Below are 18,836 nucleotides of genomic sequence, written 5' to 3'. Positions count from 1 at the left end.
CCCATGAAGTGATGGGACCAGATGCCATGATCTTCGTTTTCTGAATGTTGAGCTTCAAGCCAACCTTTTCACTCTCCTCTTTCACTTTCATCAAGAGGCGTTTGAGTTCCTCTTCACTTTCTGCCATGATTATTTTACTCTTATTTTCCTACTTTCTTGAGGTGTAGCTTAGATTTATGACTTAGACTTTTCTAAGGTATGCACTTACTGCTATAACTTTCCCTCTCACCATGACTCTCTCTGTTTGCCACAAAATTTGATATATTGATATCTTCATTCATATATATGAATATATATGCAGATACTTTGACCTCCTGATTTTCTTATCTACTTTCCAAATGTTTGGAAATGTTCTTTTCATCTTTTTTTGTTTTTTATTTCCAGCTTGATTCCTTTGGTCAGAGAACCCAGACCTATTTCAGATCTTTTAAATTTGTTCAAATGTGTTTTTGGCTCAAGATATGGTCTGTCTTGATATATATTTTATCAGCATTGGAAAATAATAGGTATTCTCCTGTTATTTGGTGGAGAGTATGCTATAAATGTCAGTTCTATGTTGTTGGTTAATGGTGTTGTTGAAGTCTTCTATGCCTTGACTGATTTCCTGTCTAGTTGTTTAATCGCTTGTTGAGAAAGGAGTGAAGTCTTGAATGATAATGATAGTTTTGTCTAATTCTCCTTTTAAATCTATCAGGTTTTGCTTCATATAATTTGAACTTCTATTGTTTGGTACATATACATACAAGAATACTCTGACTTTTTGATGTATTGACATTTTTATCATCATATCCCTTTATCTCCCTTGTTATTTTCTTTGCTCTGATGACTATTTTATTTGATGTTGTTAATACAGACACTCCTGGTTTCTTTTGATTAATGTTCACATGGTGTATCTTTTCCATCCTTTGCGTTTATATCTATCTATTTCATGATACTTTAAGCAAATTATTATGCATACAGTTGGGTCACATTTTTAAAATCTACTCTGACAATCTTTCTTTTAGTTAGTTTATATAGACAATTACATAGCATTTAATGTTATTGATAAGTTGTAGCTAATCTTCCATTTTATTGTTTGTTCTCTTTCCCTTTTAGTCTCTAGTTTTGTTTTCTCCTGGCTCCTTGTTAGTGGATTTTTTAAACAATTCTGTTTTTATTTCTTTATAAGATCTCGAGTGCTATCTCTGCTGCTGCTGCTGCTGCTGCTAAGTCACTTCAGTCGTGTCCGACTCTGTGTGACCCCAGAGACGGAAGCCCACCAGGCTCCCCCGTCCCTGGGATTCTCCAGGCAAGAACACTGGAGTGGGTTGCCATTTCCTTCTCCAATGTGTGAAAGTAAAAAGTGAAAGTGAAGTCGCTCAGTCGTGTCCGACCCTTAGCGACCCCATGGACTGCAGCCCACCAGGCTCTACATACATATTTTTGTGTTTTAGCTATTGCATTTTATATGCATAACTTAAAACCTAGTGGTGTCACATTTTTACCAGTTCAAGTGTAGAAAACTTTCCTCCTTATACATCCCTTTACCTTATCATTTATTATATAATTAGCTTAAATATTTATATGAACTGTAACACACTGTATAATTTTATATAACAAACTGTATAATTTTGTATCCAACTGTCAAACATAATTTTAATAGTTCAAGAGGGAAAAAAATCTATTTTCTATATTTATATTTTTACTCTTTTGCTGTTCTTTCTGCCTTTCTCATATTCCAACATTATAATCTTATTCAGTCATTTCTGTTTAGGGGGTTTCCTTTAGCCATCCTTTTAAGGTAGGGTGGCAACAAATCCTCAAAATTTTACTTTGTGTGAAGATGTCTTTATTTTCCAGTCATTTCTTGAAGGCTCTGTGTGTGTGTGTGTGTGTGTGTGTGTATAGTATTTAAGAGTACTGGGTTGGTAGATCTTTTTTTTCAACTTTGAAAAATGGTGTTCTGTTTTGTAATTCCCTCTGTGGTTTCTGATGAGATCTCTGCTGCCATTCGGATTATTTTTCCACTATAATGCTGTGACCCTAAACTTTCTCTCACACTGGTTTCAAGATTTTCTTTCTTTTTTTCTTTTTTCTTTTGAAGATTTTTAGTTTGCCTTTAATTTTCAGAAAATTTGTTACCTATCTTATCATGTCTCCTTGGGTTTATCTACTTGCTCAGTATTGTATTTGTAGATTAATATCTTTTGCAAAGTTTAAAAAGTTTTCAGCCATTACTGTTTTGAATATATATATATATATATATATATATATATATATATATATATATATATTAGCTTCTCTTCTTTTGGGACTGCTTAAATGAATATTATAGATCTTGTCTTGATATTCTATTTATTGTTTTCATCTATTATCACTCTGTTATTCACACTGAATAATTTCTATTGTTCTATTTTCAAGTTCACTGATTCTTTCCTATGTTCCTTCCATTCTGCTGTTGAGCCTAACCATTGAATTTTTTAATGTATTTTTTAAATATCTATACTTATTAGTCCTAAAATGTCCATTTGGTTCTTCTTTATATGTTCTGTTTCTTTATTGGAAGTTTCTGTTTCTTTGTCAAGTTTTGCATTTCTATTACTGTATTTCTCACTTCTACAATTTCCTTCGATTCTTCTTTATGCTCCTTATTTTTTAATGATAGTTTCTATTTCTTTATTGAGACATTCAATTATTTTTTCCTGTCTGTCACAATGATTCAGTGGAATACTTACATGATGTCTGCTTTCAAATCCTTGTCAGATAATTCTGACATCTGTGTCATTTTGCAGTTGTCATCTATTGGTTGTCTTAATATAATGAGTGAAATCTGAACAATTTGGGCATTACTCTATGAGACTATCTGTTCAGTTCAGTCACTCAGTCGTGTCTGACTCTTTGCAACCCCATGGACTTCCCTGTCCATTACCAACCCCTGGAGCTTGCTCAAATTCACGCCCATTGAGTTGGTGATACCATCCAACCATTTTATCCTCTGTTGTCCCCTTCTCCTCCTGCCTTCAATCTTTCCCAGCATCAGGGTCTTTTCCAATGAGTCAGGTCTTTGCATCAGGTGGCCAAGTATTGGAGCTTCAGTTTCAGCATCAGTCCTTCCAATGAATATTCAGAATTGATTTTCTTTAGGATTGACTGGTTTGATCTTGCAGTCCAAGGGACTCTCAAGAGTCTTCTCCAACACCACAGTTCAAAAGCATCAATTTTTGAGTGCTCAGCTTTCTTTATTCTCCAACTCTCACATCCATCCATGACTACTGGAAAAACAATAGATTTGGCTAGATGGACTTTGTTGGCTAAATAATGTCTCTGATTTTTAATATGCTATCTAGGTTGGTCATAGCTTTTCTTCCAAGGAGCAAACATCTTTTAATTTCATGGCTGCTGTCACCATGTGCAGTGATTTTGGAGCCCCAAGAAATAAAGTCTCTCACTGTTTCCATTGTTTCCCCATCTATTTGCCCTGAAGTTATTGGACCAGATGCCATGATCTTAGTTTTTTGAATGTTGAGTTTTAAGCCAGCTTTTTCACTCTCCTCTTTCACCTTCATCAAGAGGCTCTTTAGTTCCTCTTCACTTTCTGCCATAAGGTTGATGTCATCTGTATATCTGAGGTTATTGATATTTCTCTTGGCAATCTTGATTCCAGCTTGTGCTTCACCCAGCTCAGCATTTCAAATGATATACTCTGTGAAGAACTGACTCATTTGAAAAGACCCTGATGCTGGGAAAGATTGAAGGCAGGAGGAGAAGGGGATGACAGAGGATGAGTTGGTTGGATGGCATCACTGACTCAATGGACATGAGTTTGAATAAACTCTGGGGGTTGGTGATAGATAGGAAGGCCTGGCATGCTGCCGATCATGGGGTTGCAAAGAGGCAGACATGACTGAGCGACTGGACTGAACTGAACTGAACTCTGCATATAAGTTAAATAAGCCAGGTGACAGTACACAGCCTTGACATACTCCTTTCCCAATTTGGAATTAATCCTTTGTTCCGTGTCCAGTTCTAACTGTTGCTTCTTGACCTGCATACAGATTCCTCAGGAGGCAGGTAAGATGGTTTGGTATTCCCATCTCTTGAATAATTTTCCACAGTTTGTTGTGGTCTACATAGTCAAAGACTTTGGCATAGTGAATAAAGCAGAAGTAGGTTTTATTTCTGGAACACTTGCTTTTTCTATGTTCCAACGGATGTGGTCAATTTGATGTCTGGTTTTTCTGGCTTTTCTAAAACCAACTTGAACATCTGGAAATTCACGGTTCATGTACTGTTGAAGCCTGGCTTGTAAATTTTTGAGCATTACTTTGCTAGCATGTGATATGAGTGCTATTGTGCCATAGTCTGAACATTCTTTGGCATTGCCCTTATTTGGGATTGTAATGAAAACTGACCTTTTCCAGTCCTGCTAAGTTTTCCACAGTTGCTGGCATATTGAGTGCAGCACTTTCACAGCATCATCTTTTAGGATTTGAAATAGCTTTGTTCATAGTGATGCTTCCTAAAGTCCATTTGACTTCACATTCCAGGATGTCTGCTCTAGGTGAGTGATCACACCGTTGTGGTTTTCTGGATCATGATTATCTTTGTTGTATATAAGAATAAGACCTATGAGAATATAGGTCTTATTAAACTCTCCTGCTTGGACTGGGCTCCTACAATACCACTCAGACAGGAAAGGAAGGAATCTTGTTATTACCGCATGAAGGTGAAACTCTAGGTTTCCCTTAGGCTCCATGGACACCCATGGTGCTGAGAACTCCTTGCTACTACTGGGCACTGGTGAATGCTTTTGCTTCAACCACGCCTTCACTAGTATTGTTCTGGGTGGAAGCAGTGTGATTACCTTGTGCTATTGGTGTCCTTTAACACTGGTAGTGAGTGGTCTTGTTGTCAATAGTTGTGTTTGGAAGTTCATGCTCCCCTACAGGGCCTCCACTGGTATCACTGGGTAAGAAACCACATTAGTGCCCATTGAAGATGCACGTTTTGGCTCTATTCTGCCTTCTCTGATGCTTCCTTAGCTTCCTTGTAATTTTGGATCTTACAATACAGTCAGATGAGAGCAGAAATGTAGGCTTCAGTTCAGTTCAGTTCAGTTGCTCAGTCGTGTCCGACTCTCCGCGACCCCATGAATCACAGCACGCCAGGCCTCCCTGTCCATCACCAACTCCCGGAGTGCACTCAAACTCATGTCCACAGAGTCGGTGATGCCATCCAGCCATCTCATTCTCTGTCCTCCCCTTCTCCTCCCGCCCCCAACCTTTCCCAGCATCAGAGTCTTTTCCAGTGAGTCAACTCGTCGCATGAATGTAGGCTTACCACACCTCTATTGGCAGGATAATGGTAGGACTACTGTTTGTTTTTTTTTTTTTTCTGTAGGGTTTGGTTGGAATACAGCTTTTATAATTTAAAACTTTTTTGTGTGTGTGTGTGAGGTCACTCCATTTTCTCATCGTTTGGATAAAGAGCAAGTTCTTGTCAGGGATTTTTTTGTCTTGTTAACATTGCCAGGCTGTCAGCTTCTCTAGCTCCAAGACTAGAGTATGTGAGGCTGAAATAAAATCCAGGGAACATACGGCCACTTTGACCAGTAGGCCCCCATCTAGTCTGGTCTCTTCTCTCCACGTTTCATCCATGTTTCAGTTTCTTTAATATATCCAGAGAGAGAGATGAAGAGGAAAAGGGAGAAAGAGTCTTCTGTTTATCCAGAAGTGGGAGTCCCTGAATATGCATTGTGGTTCTCTAACTCATCAAGATCTTTACACATTCGGGCAAATAATTGAGAGATACAATTAAACTGCTGAAGGCGTCCCAGGTGCGCTAGTGGTAAAAAGCCTGCTTGCCAATGCAGGAGACACAGGAGATGCAGGTTCAATCCCTGTGTCAGAAAGATCCCTTGGAGGAGGAAATGGCAACCCGTTCCAATATTCTTGCCTGGAAATCCTAAAGACAGAGGAGCCTGGTGGGCTACAGTCCATGGAGTCACAAAGAGTTAGACATGACTGAGCACATAAGCACAAGCCTTCTTAATTTATAAATATATAAAAATATACATATATAAATGTATTAACATATAAATATATAACATATTAATATGCAATATATAATATTAATATATTAATGATATAAATTTTATATTATACATTGTTCGTTATATACTAATTATTGGATAAGCCAGAGAGTCTCTCCTGTTTTTTCAGTAGCATTGTGCAGAAAAACACAAAGGAACTTTTTGACACCTCAGTATATATTTAAGCAATGTATTACATGATATATATCTAAGCTATATATTATGCCAATACTTTGGTCATCTGATGCAAAGAGCTTTCTCATTTGAAAAGACCCTGGTGCTTGGAAAGACTGAAGGCAGGAGGAGAAGGGGACAACAGAGGATGAGATGGTTGGATGGCATCACTGACTCAATGGACATGAGTTTGAGTAAACTCCAAGAGTTTGTGAGGGACAGGGAGACCTGGTGTGCTTCAGTCCATGGGGCTGCAAAGAGTCATACATGACGGAGCGACTGAACTGAACTGAACTGATTATACTTATTTATAAATATGACTGACAAAGGAAACCATATTTATTTAAAATTACTAAAATATACTGACAATTAATTAATGGCTCATTAATTAATGGTTTAATTCATACATAAAACTCATGAATGTGGGATCAAGATGACAGGACAGGATGATTCTGACCCTACCTCTGTTCATGGACACACCTCTACAGCTACATACAAATTGTTTCCCTCTGAAAAAGATCTGAAAATTAAATGACCTGCTTTTCCACTACAAAGAATTTAAGGGCCACACTGAGAATGGCTGGAAAGTTTGAGACAGAGCCCTGGCAAGAACTGTGCCTGAAAACCAGCATGCAACAGAGGACATGGAAAGATCTCATCCAGCTAGTGCTTCTATCAGAGGAGTGAGGGGCTGGTGTCCTACCCAATGCCTGGGGTCTGCACCAGAGAGATGAACCGCTAAAATGTCTGGCTAAGGGACCCAACCAGGCTGGTGTCCAAAGTGCTGTTAGAATCTGAGACTTCCCTTCCAAATGACTCACATGTTGTCTTACCCACCCTGAGACACAGAGGGAAAAAAAGAAAAATAGCAGCTTGAAAAGTGCCTGGAGTGTACGTGAGACTCATTTCCTAATCTAAAAACACATGTGCTGGAGGGGCAGGGATCTGTGAAAATTTTCCCCAGAGATAGAGGTATTGATAAGTGTCTTCTCCACATACTCTGCTGGCATAGGCAAGTGAGCTTGGAGGGAGCACCCTCCTGCTGCGTTGCTAGGATGGACAGGGGCCAGTGGTCATGGTACTAGACCACTGCCCTGCTGAAGCCAGAGAGCCCAGGTGGTTGCAGTACCCACCTCCTCCCTAGCTGGGGCTGGCATGTGAAAGTGGTCATGGCACTCTCCAATTCCCAGCCTAACTTCACCATGACCACGCAGCCAACACACTTTCCCTCTGCATTGCTGAAACTCATGGATATGCACAGTCAAGACATTTTTTCTGCCACCTCTCTGAAGCTAGTGAAGGAGCCCTGCTTCCCACACTCTCCAGTTGCCTTGCTAATGACAGTAGGCATATGTAGTATACACAGGGAACTAGTTATCTATCTATCTCATATACCTACTATCTATTTCAGGTATCTTTCTGTCTGTCTATCACCTATCTGGGCGTCCCAGGTAATGCTAGTGTAAAGAACGTCCCTGCCAATGCAGGAGATATAGGAGACACAGGTTCAATCCATGGGTTGGGAAGATCTCTGGAGGAGAATATGGCAACCCACTCCAGCATTTTTGCCTGGGAAATCCATGGCCAGAGGACCCACGTGGGTTCATGGAGGTGCAAAGAGTTTCTACTATATTTTCAGCACTTTCTAGGTGTTCTATAGAATAATATAAATATGAATCAGAATCAGGAGCCTTATTCACAATATAAGACTATATAAACACTATTAAAGATCAAAACAAATTAAGTGAATATACGAAAATGTATATTTAGAGGAAGGCATTTCAGTAAGAGAGTCATTGAAACAGTCATTTGATGGAAATTAAGACGAGCTTTTACGGTTGATCTATCTTATTTGGCTGGATGTTGAGGAGTTGGAAGATTATTTTAGACATAGGAAATTGTTTGCATGAATAATCAAGACTTGAAAACATATTCAACCTGGTATGTTTGAATGATCACAGTAGGAACGGTCTGCTAACTTGGCTGTCATAGGAAAGGTCCAAGTCTGTGGGAGACTGGAGCAGACTCCAGTGGAGGGAAGGCAGGGCTTTATGAGCGAATGAATGACTCTGCTGTTAACTCATGGACACCTGCCAACTGGACCTTTAAGAACATCCCATCCACTGATACTCATATTGCATTAGTAAGCAAGGCCGAGTTCTTGCAAGTTACTGTAAATAGTGCTATTTGAAATGGCATCCTAAAAGTTATGTTTCAGAGAAACTATTAGTGCTGCCAGTTGGGAAGGTTTTGTAATAGTGATTGCAGCAATGAAAGTGTGAAGCAACACAACTCAGTTCCTGCTCACCTTCAGCACCATGTTTCACCATCTTTTTCAGTATCCACAAGAGAGGGGATTACAATTTGTTGCTCAGCTTTATTTTGCAGAGCACTCTGCTAGATTGCATCCGTGTGTCCTCTTATTTGGTATTCACAACAAATTTTGAGTTGTTAACATTGCCCTTCTGTGAGGGGAAAGGGTCTTTCCAAGGTCCCCTGGTCAAGATTAAAACTCAGGTTCTTGACATCGTATAGCATTGTCACCTCAACACTGACCATGGTGACAATTGTGTCAAAGGCACTTGGTGTCCTTGCCAACTTGAGCTTGTGTTACGACTGGATGGCTCTTACCTTCTTTTATCCAACTGCTATCAGCCACCATTCAGCCTGTAAGGTATGATAATAACTTAATGCTGTGATGTGGTGGAATCAAGATTCAGACTTTTTCTCTTTCCTCTCCATTTAAGAAATGTCCCACCAGACCTTCAGCTTAGGGTACTGAGTACCCAGAGAGTATGCAGTGGCTCCTAACAGTTAGTGAACAATTAAGAAACTGGCCTCTGATGCATTTCCCAAGCTGAAATGTAACCACGCTGCTGATTCCCCATTTTCATTGTTTATGGTGAGGCAGGTGGATGAACATCTCTGCCTGATTTATGAAGAGCTCGCCTTCTATAAATCACAGAGTGGAAACCCAGCCTGCTGCTAATCCTAATTGGTTAAATCCTAAGTAAGGAGTGATTAAGAAGTCTTCAGGAAAAAAGGTACCTCATGCAAATGAGGAAGATAATACAGTTCCTTGGGAGGAAATCTCTCCTGCTCATAATATATGGTCCAGGTTCGTTGTTCACTCCTATCGCTCCCTTCTGTCTCCTGTTGGTCAGTATCTGTGATCTTCCACTTGTGAATAAACTGGAGGGAGATCTGGGAGATGACGAGGGAGTTCAAATACAGTGGAAAGAGAGTGCTATTTCTCCACTCATTCTCTCCTTTAATGTCCACCTGGATTTATTTTTGTTTTAATTTCAATCAGGCATCCACCATGATGAAGGGATAGCTGTGTAACGTGACTTATAGTGCTGTTCATTATAGTGGGAAGCATTAAAGATTTTTGCATCCTACCTATCAGAATTCCAGTGCCACTCTTTCCTGGGCATAATGGACATGACGTTCACAGAGTCAATGACAGCCACCTCTGATTTTTCACTTTGAGCCTCAAGGGCCCTGACGATGTTAAATAAATGAGGCTTCCCTAACTCATGATTGGAAATCTTCTGACTGGATTTAGACATGCAGACTCTGCTGGCTAATGAAGAAGGAAGCCCATAGGTTTTATAGATTCTCTTCCCCTGTTGCAAGGTAGTGGTTGGGAACACAGGGTGCTATCTGCCACATGTTGAAAGGAACAAGGGGCTCTTGAGATTAGAACTCAGTGAAGATAATCCCCACCCTCTCTTTTCCAACCAATTATAAACGTTCTTTTCTTTGGGTAACTTCTCTTTTCGTCTTCCCCTCCTTCCTCTCCACCTCCATTTCTATTCCCCTTCCCCTCCTTTTTTCTTCCCTTTTCCTTCCCTCCTTCTCTCTTTCCTTTCTTCTCCATGTTTTCTGGGAACTCGCAGCAGAGGCAGCAGCAGCAGCAGCATCGCTTCAGAACTGGATGACGAGCCTCCCTGCCTGGAGGAGATTGAGTACGGTACTGACAGCAGCTCGGACCAGGAAGCGAGCTTCTCAGAGCTGGACCGGCAGATCCAAGAGTGCGCTTTCCACAAGGATGAGGGAGAGGAAGAAGAGGAGGGGACGGGGCAGGGAAGAAAAGCCATCCCGTAACCCTGAGGTTCATTGCAAGTTCTGTGCCTCTGGCCACTGGATTAGCTGCCACGCAGCTGCTTTGCCATCAGACACACACAATGTCAGCACAGAAAGCCTGAGTGAGGTCAACATCCCTACATCTAGATTTTGTTCCAGTTTCACTATGCGTTGAAGGTGGCTACTTCTTAATTATAGCGTTTTACATATTGGGTTGGTCAAAACATTCATTCGTATGGAAAAACCCGAACAAATGTTTTGGCCAACCCAGTAGTTAGATGGCTAGATATGCTGTAATTATGCTAGAATGGGAGACTCTCAACATTTCTATGGTCCTCTAAAGACTGTTCTGAGCTCTTTTCCATCCTTACTTGAAACCAGAATGGACTAGAAATAGTTAACTTTCTTCGTGTCTTCTCAACCAAAATTCTAAGTGATCATTCACATTGTTCTCTGTATGAGGGTTATCGCCTCCTGCTATCTTCCTATTATAGTATCTGGGCTCCTCAACCCACAGCAGGAGCCTCCTTGAGACTCTGAGCGTGCTGGCAGGGTCTTCCCTTGCTGGGTGATTGAACATGGAAGACTGTACAACTGAGTAATCATCCTTGGCCTGTTTTAATAGTTTCTATTTTGCAGATCCAGTAAAGGCCAGGAGCTGTCCTACTGGAGGAGGCATAATAGTGAATAAGTGACCAAAGTCTTTACATGAATAAAACATGGCCAAAGTCTTTACAAATTTGAAAATCCTATGAAATTCAGGCCACTTACCATTATCCTAGGAGGCAGCAAGACACAGTGGACACTTCATTCATTTCAGATTCAGATGGATGTGGCTCATATCCGAGATCTGGCAGTTGCTTGTTATGAGAACTAAGGCAAGTAATCAAATCTCCCTAAACTACACTTCAGTGGAGATGAGCATGTCTATATTACAGAGTTATTGTGAAGATGAAATGAAATCATATGTAAAAGTACAGAGTTTGGCACATTGCAGGCAATAAAGTTGGTTTATTTTCCACCATAACACAGGCAGAACATGCTATGGCAGTATTCTCAGTTAGCGAAACAGTCTATAGAGTCACTTGGTTGGGAAATACTCTTTTTTCCCGGAGGGGATCAGGGCAGGAGTTTCTGTCAGAGCAGAGCCTAGGAGGCTGCCATGGCTTAGGGCAAGTGAAAATGCAGCAGGGCCCTGCAACAGACAGATGGAAACAGTTTGAAAATGGAAACGATGCAGTGTATAGGGCCAAAGCATAAAGGATGAGAAGAGGCTGGGAAGGCAGATTAAAAGGGAAGATAAAGTGGAGATAATATGCTAGAACAAATGTATGTTTGTCCAGATGCCATACATATTTCGTGATAATTAGGTTATAAGAGATGGAAAATCCAAAACAGCAGTAGTAGCTTTTGTAAGAGAGAAGTCCATTTGTCTGTCACGTGGAATTCCAGATATAGGCAGACCAGAGCAAGTACCATGAGTGCCTGGTGCCAGGCACTCAGCTTCAGCAGCCGTCTAGCCCACACCATGTGTTGCTTCTTTTCTTGGTCTCAGATAGCTGCTGAAGCATCACACTTTGCATCTCCATCCCAGTCAGCATTAGGAAGGACAGAAATAGGATATCATGCTCTTCATATGTCCAAAACTATGCATACTACTTCTGCTTAACCTCATCATCCAGAAAGTGGTCCTAGGAACAGAAGTAGCTGAAAGGGAGGTTGGAAAACGCAGTCTTTATTTGAGGCAGGCGAGATTAAAAATTGGAAATTTAATCTGAAGTGAAAACAATGTATATTGAGTATCAAAAACATGCCAAAGAAACTTTTCCTAGTATACCTACCACTGCTAATAGATTTTGGAAACAGAATACTTTCAGAGAAAACTGACAGTCCACACTTCTAGAACAGCAGAAAGCCACAGAAAAATATAAACCTTTTGCTTTAATTTAGCCCCAATGGATGTGACAAAGTTATGTGTGCTGTGATTTAGGAAATAGATATTATTATTACATTATTATTATTATAAATAGTCCTTTATTTTCTGACTCTTTTTCAAATTTCTTTGCCATCATTCAGAAATCATAATTCATTCTTTATATTAAGGCATTCAGATTTCTGTAACATACACGAGAAATTTGAGGGAAATAACAGATACTGAATTCAAATCCAAGTTGAAAGCCTCTCTTAACTTCTCCCATATTTAGTGTTTCCACTCTTAAATAGAGGGTGACATAATGCTTCTGTTTGTTTCTATTTTTTTGTTTGTTTGTTTGTTTCATTGCTTTGAGGGTCAAGAAGATAACATTGTTCAATATATAAATGGTGAGAGGAATGGAAATAACCCTAACACATCATTGATTTGCATCTCAGCTCAAAATTGTTTATTTAGCATGCTTTTGAGAATGTGCCTAGGGCAGGTAAATTTCTATGTGATGTACTCAGGAAAAGCCAAGAATATGGACTGTTTATTGATCCATCTATTGTAACAAATATATATTAAGTACCTGCTATGTGTCATGCTTTTCTGTGTGTACTCATGTCCAGCTCCCTGGGACCACATGGGACTCTTGCCCATCAGGCTCCTCTTGCCATGAGATTTCTCAGGCAAGAATACTGGAGTGGGTTGTCATTTCCTTCTCTAGGGGGTCTTCCTGATCCAGGGATCAAACCCACGTGTTCTGCATTGACAGATTCTATACCACTTGAGCCACCTGGGAAGCCAAAGATAGACAATAAACATTTTGTTGCAATACAGCAGCATTATGGGCTGCAGAGGATGATACAGAAGCACCACATCCAATGAAGGCAGTAGTGGTGGGCAAAGTCTACTCCAAAAGATGATAGTTTAGGTGATTTTGGAAGGATATGTGAGAGTTTCCTGGTTAGAAAAAGGAGGAAAGACATCTTAAGAAGTGGAAAGAGTTTGTGCAAAGGCTCTGTGGTGGGGTGAGAGTTGGAATAAAACGTTCAGTGTGACTGATGCAAAAGATGTGCTTGTATGTGGGGAAAGGAGGGGAGTGACAGGAGATGAAATTGACAAACTAGACATCTATCAGATCAAGAATACTTATCCTGCCTTGATGTAAAGGTTGGTCTTTATTCTGAATATGCTGAGTGGAGACAAAGATTTTCAGCAGAGGTTTGACCAGAACTGATGTCGACATGTATATATCATTCCTGCTGTACCACATGTTTATGACTGATTGATCTGCACCCTTGCTATGCTGCTTGTTCAATGGTCTCAGGAGCACACTGGGTGTATTATTAGAGAAGCAGGGCTTCCCTGGTGGCTCAGATGGTAAAGAATCCACCTGTAGTACAGGAGACTCGGGTTTGATCCCTGGGTTGGTAAGATCCCCTGGAGAAGGGAATGGCTACCCACTCTAGTATTCTTGCCTGGAGAATCTCATGAACAGAGGAGCCTGACGGGCTACAGTCCATGGGGTCTCAAAGAGTCAGACACGACTGAGTGAATAACGCTTCACAGGTTTGGGATAAGGTGCAAGATAAGAAATGCAGTTGGGGCCATGTTGAATACTGGGATCTATAAGATGTCCCATTGGAAAGAAAAAACTCCGAGAATCCAGAAGTACATCAGGAAAGAAAGTAGAAGAAGTCAAGCTACACTAAGTGAGCTTGGAGACCCAGGTGGAAGTCCTGAGCCACTGAACCCAGACTCAAGTCAACTGGGAAGAAGTTAGCTTGGAGGGAGCAGGAGAGTTGGGGAGCAGACTTTCTTCCCTTCCTGCTAGGACAGGAGGCCGTTGTGTGTTACACTTCACTGATCTTCAGTTTGGGAGCAGAGTGAGGGGAGGGGAGGCTCATCACAGGTCACCTATGGATCTTCCAGTTCAGCCAGACGTGTCTCTTGCTGGCCAAACCACAATAGTCAATTGTCCTGAAAAGTGTTCTACCGAATTTGGAGCCAACTGTGATTATTCAGGAATTCCAGGGAATTGTTAAGTGCTAATGGGAAGCACATGTGGTGCAGATTGTGCAAAGAAGTGTGTCTGGAGAAGTGAAGTGGAGTCCAGGCCACATACATGGCTGTCCTGTGCCAGCTGTCATCTGGTGCTCCGCATGGCAGGGCTGGAACGGGGTGGGGGCCTTTTTCACCCCCAGGATAATCATCATGTGTAGAGAAGCACAAGGCTCCTCGCGATCCCCTAAGGATCAAACGTCCATCCCCTAAGGGTGGGATCTGTGGCCTCTTCATGCCACTTCCCTGTGCGGGAGACTTTTCAGCTTCTTTCTACATTCAAGGTCTACCCATGGCTACTCTCTTTAGTTTTCCATGGATCACAAAACCTCCGTTTATTCCATCATTTTGGTTCCTGTGCATGAACATGCCCATAAATACACACACACACACACACACAGACTTCTTGGGTCTCTATGCTCTGTGTACTCAGTCACTTAGTAGTGTCTGACTCTTTTGGTCCCATGGACTGTAGCTCGCCAGGCTTCACTGTCCATGGGATTTTCCAACCAAGATTAGTGGAGTGGGTTGCCACTTCCTCCTCCAGGGGATCTCCCAGATCCAGGGGCTGAATTCAAGTCTCTTGCTTCTCCTGCATTGGCACGCAGATTCTTTACCACTAGGGCCACCTGAGCTACCATAATGCCCTTCATGATTTTTTTTAAAACTGCTCACATTTTCATTCTGTCTCTGACAAGCTTCTCCCTTTACCTCATTTGGGGCAGCAAGACCTGCTTCAAATATCATTTTTCTTACATAAAACCTTTCCTAATCACCCCAAGTCAAGTTATATAATTTCTCTTCTGTGACCCTAATGTACCATTTATAAATTCCTATTATAGCCTGCTCTGCTTGCCATTTACAGCTTTATTTATGTGTTTTTTACAGCTCCATCCCCACTGGCCAATGAATAGAGAACTCTAAGGTACATGGACCTACCTATTACTTCTCAGTCTCCCTGTACCTGAAATATTAAAGCTTCTCAAAAATGTATCTTCCCCCGGCCTCAAACCTGGACATCCAATGTCTCAATGAAATTCCATAAATTTCCCTTAAGTTATTCCATTTCCCCTTTCAAATCAGAGTGTGTGTTATAGGAAGGGAATCGGTTTCATTACAGTTGACATCTCACCCAAGTATAGCCCAGCCTCTCAAGCCGTTGGTTGCCATGGAAGACTATTCCCCATGTGAGGCTAGATTCCAAAGGAGCAGGGTGGCCTTGTCCTTGCCTAGATTATGCAAATATTTAGATACAGCAGTGAGAACAGAGGTGCAGAGTCTCTGAGAGTCTCCTGCTGCAGCAATCATCAAGGTGCTCTGAACACACAGGCTCACTTTGTTGAGAACTGCACATGACTCCAGGTGTGTTGTGCCAGTTTGGCTGCCTGTGCGCTTCTTTTAATCCCATCCATTGGCTCCAGTTTCTCCTGGGTTTCCAATAAAGGGATTCAGAGCTACAGCGAACATTTGAACATAATCTGGTCCTTGAGTTAAAGCTTGCATTGAGCCTTGCCAACATAAATAAGGTCACGTTACACCAAAAGGGGAGGAGTTCTCACTCATGGTTTCCATGACCCACCCTGAGTAAGGGAGCTGTAGAGTCAATTTCATAGTCAAAGGGGAGCCTCTCCCCTCTGCCAAAATAAGAAATTTCCATGAAATAAATGCCTGACACGAGTCATCCTTGCTAGGGACTTGGAAAGAGACCTGCATGGTAGACTTGAACACTTGCACCCTCATCAGAGTGATAGATTCATTTGGCCCTGTTGGTACAAACCGCCCCTGCCATCTAAAGGCTCTGGTCTTGGAAAGACACATGATAGTGTAGCCTGGGTACTAACTATGCAGGCCTTTTTGGGCAAAAATAATTCATGCGGTTTGGAGTCTGCTGCTGTCTTAGCAACAGATGTCCTCTTCTGTTTGTGTTGTAGTTCGGTTCCATGTGTGCCACATGCCCAACTGATTCTTGATAAAAAGTACTGTTTAGAAAAAAAAGGAATTGCTTAAAGGAAATTTTTAGATAAAAATGGATCATATTTCAGCCATTATGCACCTAATAATAAAAAGATTCAACTGTATATAGCTTAAAATTATCAGTTACACACGTTCCAACACAAGAGAGCTGAAATTGATCTTGATTCCCTCACGTAAACACACACACATAATGTATAGGTTCAACATTTTTGGAAAGAAAACAAAGTGAGTGAGGAAAGGTTTATCATCATGTTCCTGTTTCTAAAGGCAGGGAGTAGCTAAATGATGATTTTACGCTGCTCTATCATATAGAACTGGGGGTAGGACGTGAGGCTCTCTCATCATCATATGACATAAGCTGGTCTTCTCGCCTGTGTATATTTTTAGCCTGTTCGGGTCATAAAGAAAAAGATCCAGTTCTCTTTGGAAGAGAATGCATGGTTGTGAGAAAATTACCAATTTAATCACATTGCCTCTTATGACAAGTAGCCAAACAGAGCAGAGCAATGAACTGTTAAAATGCATGGAGCAAAACTGGCTGTTCTGATGAGGAGCTTTTATTGATCTTTTATAATCTTTTGTAGGGCCTTACAGGGTTAAAATGATTTCTTAAGAGCAGACATGTATCACGAGCATCCCGCTGACAAAATAATCAGCATTAAGCACCATTCTTTGGAGCAGTTCAGTTGAGGTGTCTGATGTGGACTTGAGTTTGGAGGTCAGGGCCAGAGGGACCCCGAGGTCCGCTCTGTACTGGCCATGGGGCAGAGTGAGTAAGCACAGAGGCCAGCAGTGTGACCTTGAGGGTGTTGGAGTTCAATGAATGGATGATGTTGGATGAAATATCAACCAGCGCACCCCCACACACATTTCATTATGAAGAAGTTACTTTAGAAGGTTTGATCTCCTTGCTGTCCAAGATTGTGTGCCTAAGATTACTCAGTTATTACGTAGCAGAATGATGATTTTAACCCAGAGCCTGCATTCCAAGGAAGAGTGCCTCTTCCAAGAACCCTTAAGGCCCCTCAAGGACCATGGAGAGGGCCATCTTCCTCTGTCACTATGAAGATGTATCAGTGTTGGTTTCAATATTTGACTCAAATACAAACAACTTGTACCAGACATCACTAAATGTGTGCGTGCTCAGTTGCTAAGGCATGTCTGACCCTTTGCAACCCCATGGACTGTAGTTCGCCAGACTCCTCTGTCCATGGGATTTCCCAGGCAAGAATATTGGAGTGGGTTGGCATTTCCTCCTCCAGGACATCCCTGTATAATCTCTACTTTAAGTTCAAACTGAACAAGTTCAATGTCAGAGTCCCCTCCCAGCAAAGTCTCTACATCCTGGTTCCTGGACTTGACCATCTCAGTGGGAATCTATATGTGTCCGACATATGGCCCAATGGCTGACCAAGCCAGGCATTTTTTCTTCACTCAGTGGATGAATTCAAGCCTCCTCTTAGCTCTGCTTAGAATTCGCTCCTCTTTCTCCTTGGTCCATTCCTCACCTGGATTTAAGCAATGGTTTCCTCACTACTGTTCTCATCTCTGACTTTGTCTCCTCTCCAGCCCTTTATTCCCATATAGACAGGAGATTTGGAAAGAAAATCTATTTCTGTTTCTGCCGTTTTTAATCTTTCAGTGGGCTCCCATTGTCCTGAGGTTAACATGCTAATGTGACTTGGCATTTGAGCCCGTCTCTTTTTTAAAATTTTTTTTTGATGTGGACCATTTGTAAAGCCTTTGTTGAATTTGTTACAATACAGCTTCTGTTTTATGTCTTGGGTTTTGGGCCACAAAGCATGTGTGACCTCAGCTCCCTGACCAGGGTTCAAACCTGAATCCCCTGCACTGGAAGGTGGAATCTTAGCCACTGGACCACCAGGGAAGCCCCTTGAGTCCTTCTTGATCCAGCCACTGGCTAACTGCCTGGTCTCCACTCTTAACACAAACCCATACGGAAGTCCTAAAAGTCACTTTAGGTTTCCAGAACTCACTCTACCCTCTTCCCTCTGCTTCCTCTTGTGTGCCAAATTTCATTTACTGTGTGCTTCAGTTCTGTTCTTGTCCGGGTAGTCTCCCATGATCTGATTCTGAGTTCTCATAGCACCTTATCAGAACACTATCATAGCTTTTGTTGCAAGATTTTCCCCGGGGACTCTTCTGTTTCCCCCCACCAGACTGTACCTTTTTGGAGGACAGAAATGATTTTGTTCACTGCAGTATCCTGAGGTCCTAGCATGGTGCTCAAAGAATGATGGGTCTCCATTAAATACATAAACATTAAATGATCAAGATCTCCATCTCCAGCCTGCATGTCTCACGAGAATGACCTCCTACCCGTTGCCTCAGTAACCTATTAGACATGGATAGCAGAGCTTGCAGGAAAGTAGGGCACACATGTGTCTGGCCAACTCAGAGCAGCATCAGTGAAGCATACAGGAAAAATCTCCCTCAGACCCTGGTCTGTGGGGCCTCTTGCTCTATAATTTTCCAGATGCAGCTTCCTTTTTTTTCCTCCAAATGGCCTGTAGAGGTCAGAAAAGGGCC

General features: G+C 41.6%; 1 protein-coding gene across 2 annotated transcripts in view; it reads left to right on the top strand.

The window, feature by feature from the left end:
- The window catches only part of AGBL1 (AGBL carboxypeptidase 1), a 943,700-nt gene extending 930,866 nt beyond the window's left edge, over window positions 1-12,834 (top strand). For both annotated transcript variants that reach the window (XM_088829673.1, XM_055417758.2), the window contains exon 23: window positions 10,147-12,834. In XM_088829673.1, coding sequence (XP_088685799.1) covers window positions 10,147-10,354 — 208 coding nt within the window. In that variant the 3' untranslated portion in view covers window positions 10,355-12,834. The remainder of the gene's footprint in view (window positions 1-10,146) is intronic.
- The last annotated feature ends 6,002 nt before the right edge of the window (window positions 12,835-18,836 follow it).

Source organism: Moschus berezovskii, chromosome 21 (assembly GCF_049115385.1).
Source record: "Moschus berezovskii isolate FMDL1 chromosome 21, NW_MosBer_1.0, whole genome shotgun sequence".
NCBI classification, from domain to species: domain Eukaryota; kingdom Metazoa; phylum Chordata; class Mammalia; order Artiodactyla; family Moschidae; genus Moschus; species Moschus berezovskii.
This window is presented reverse-complemented; position numbering and strand designations above follow the sequence as displayed.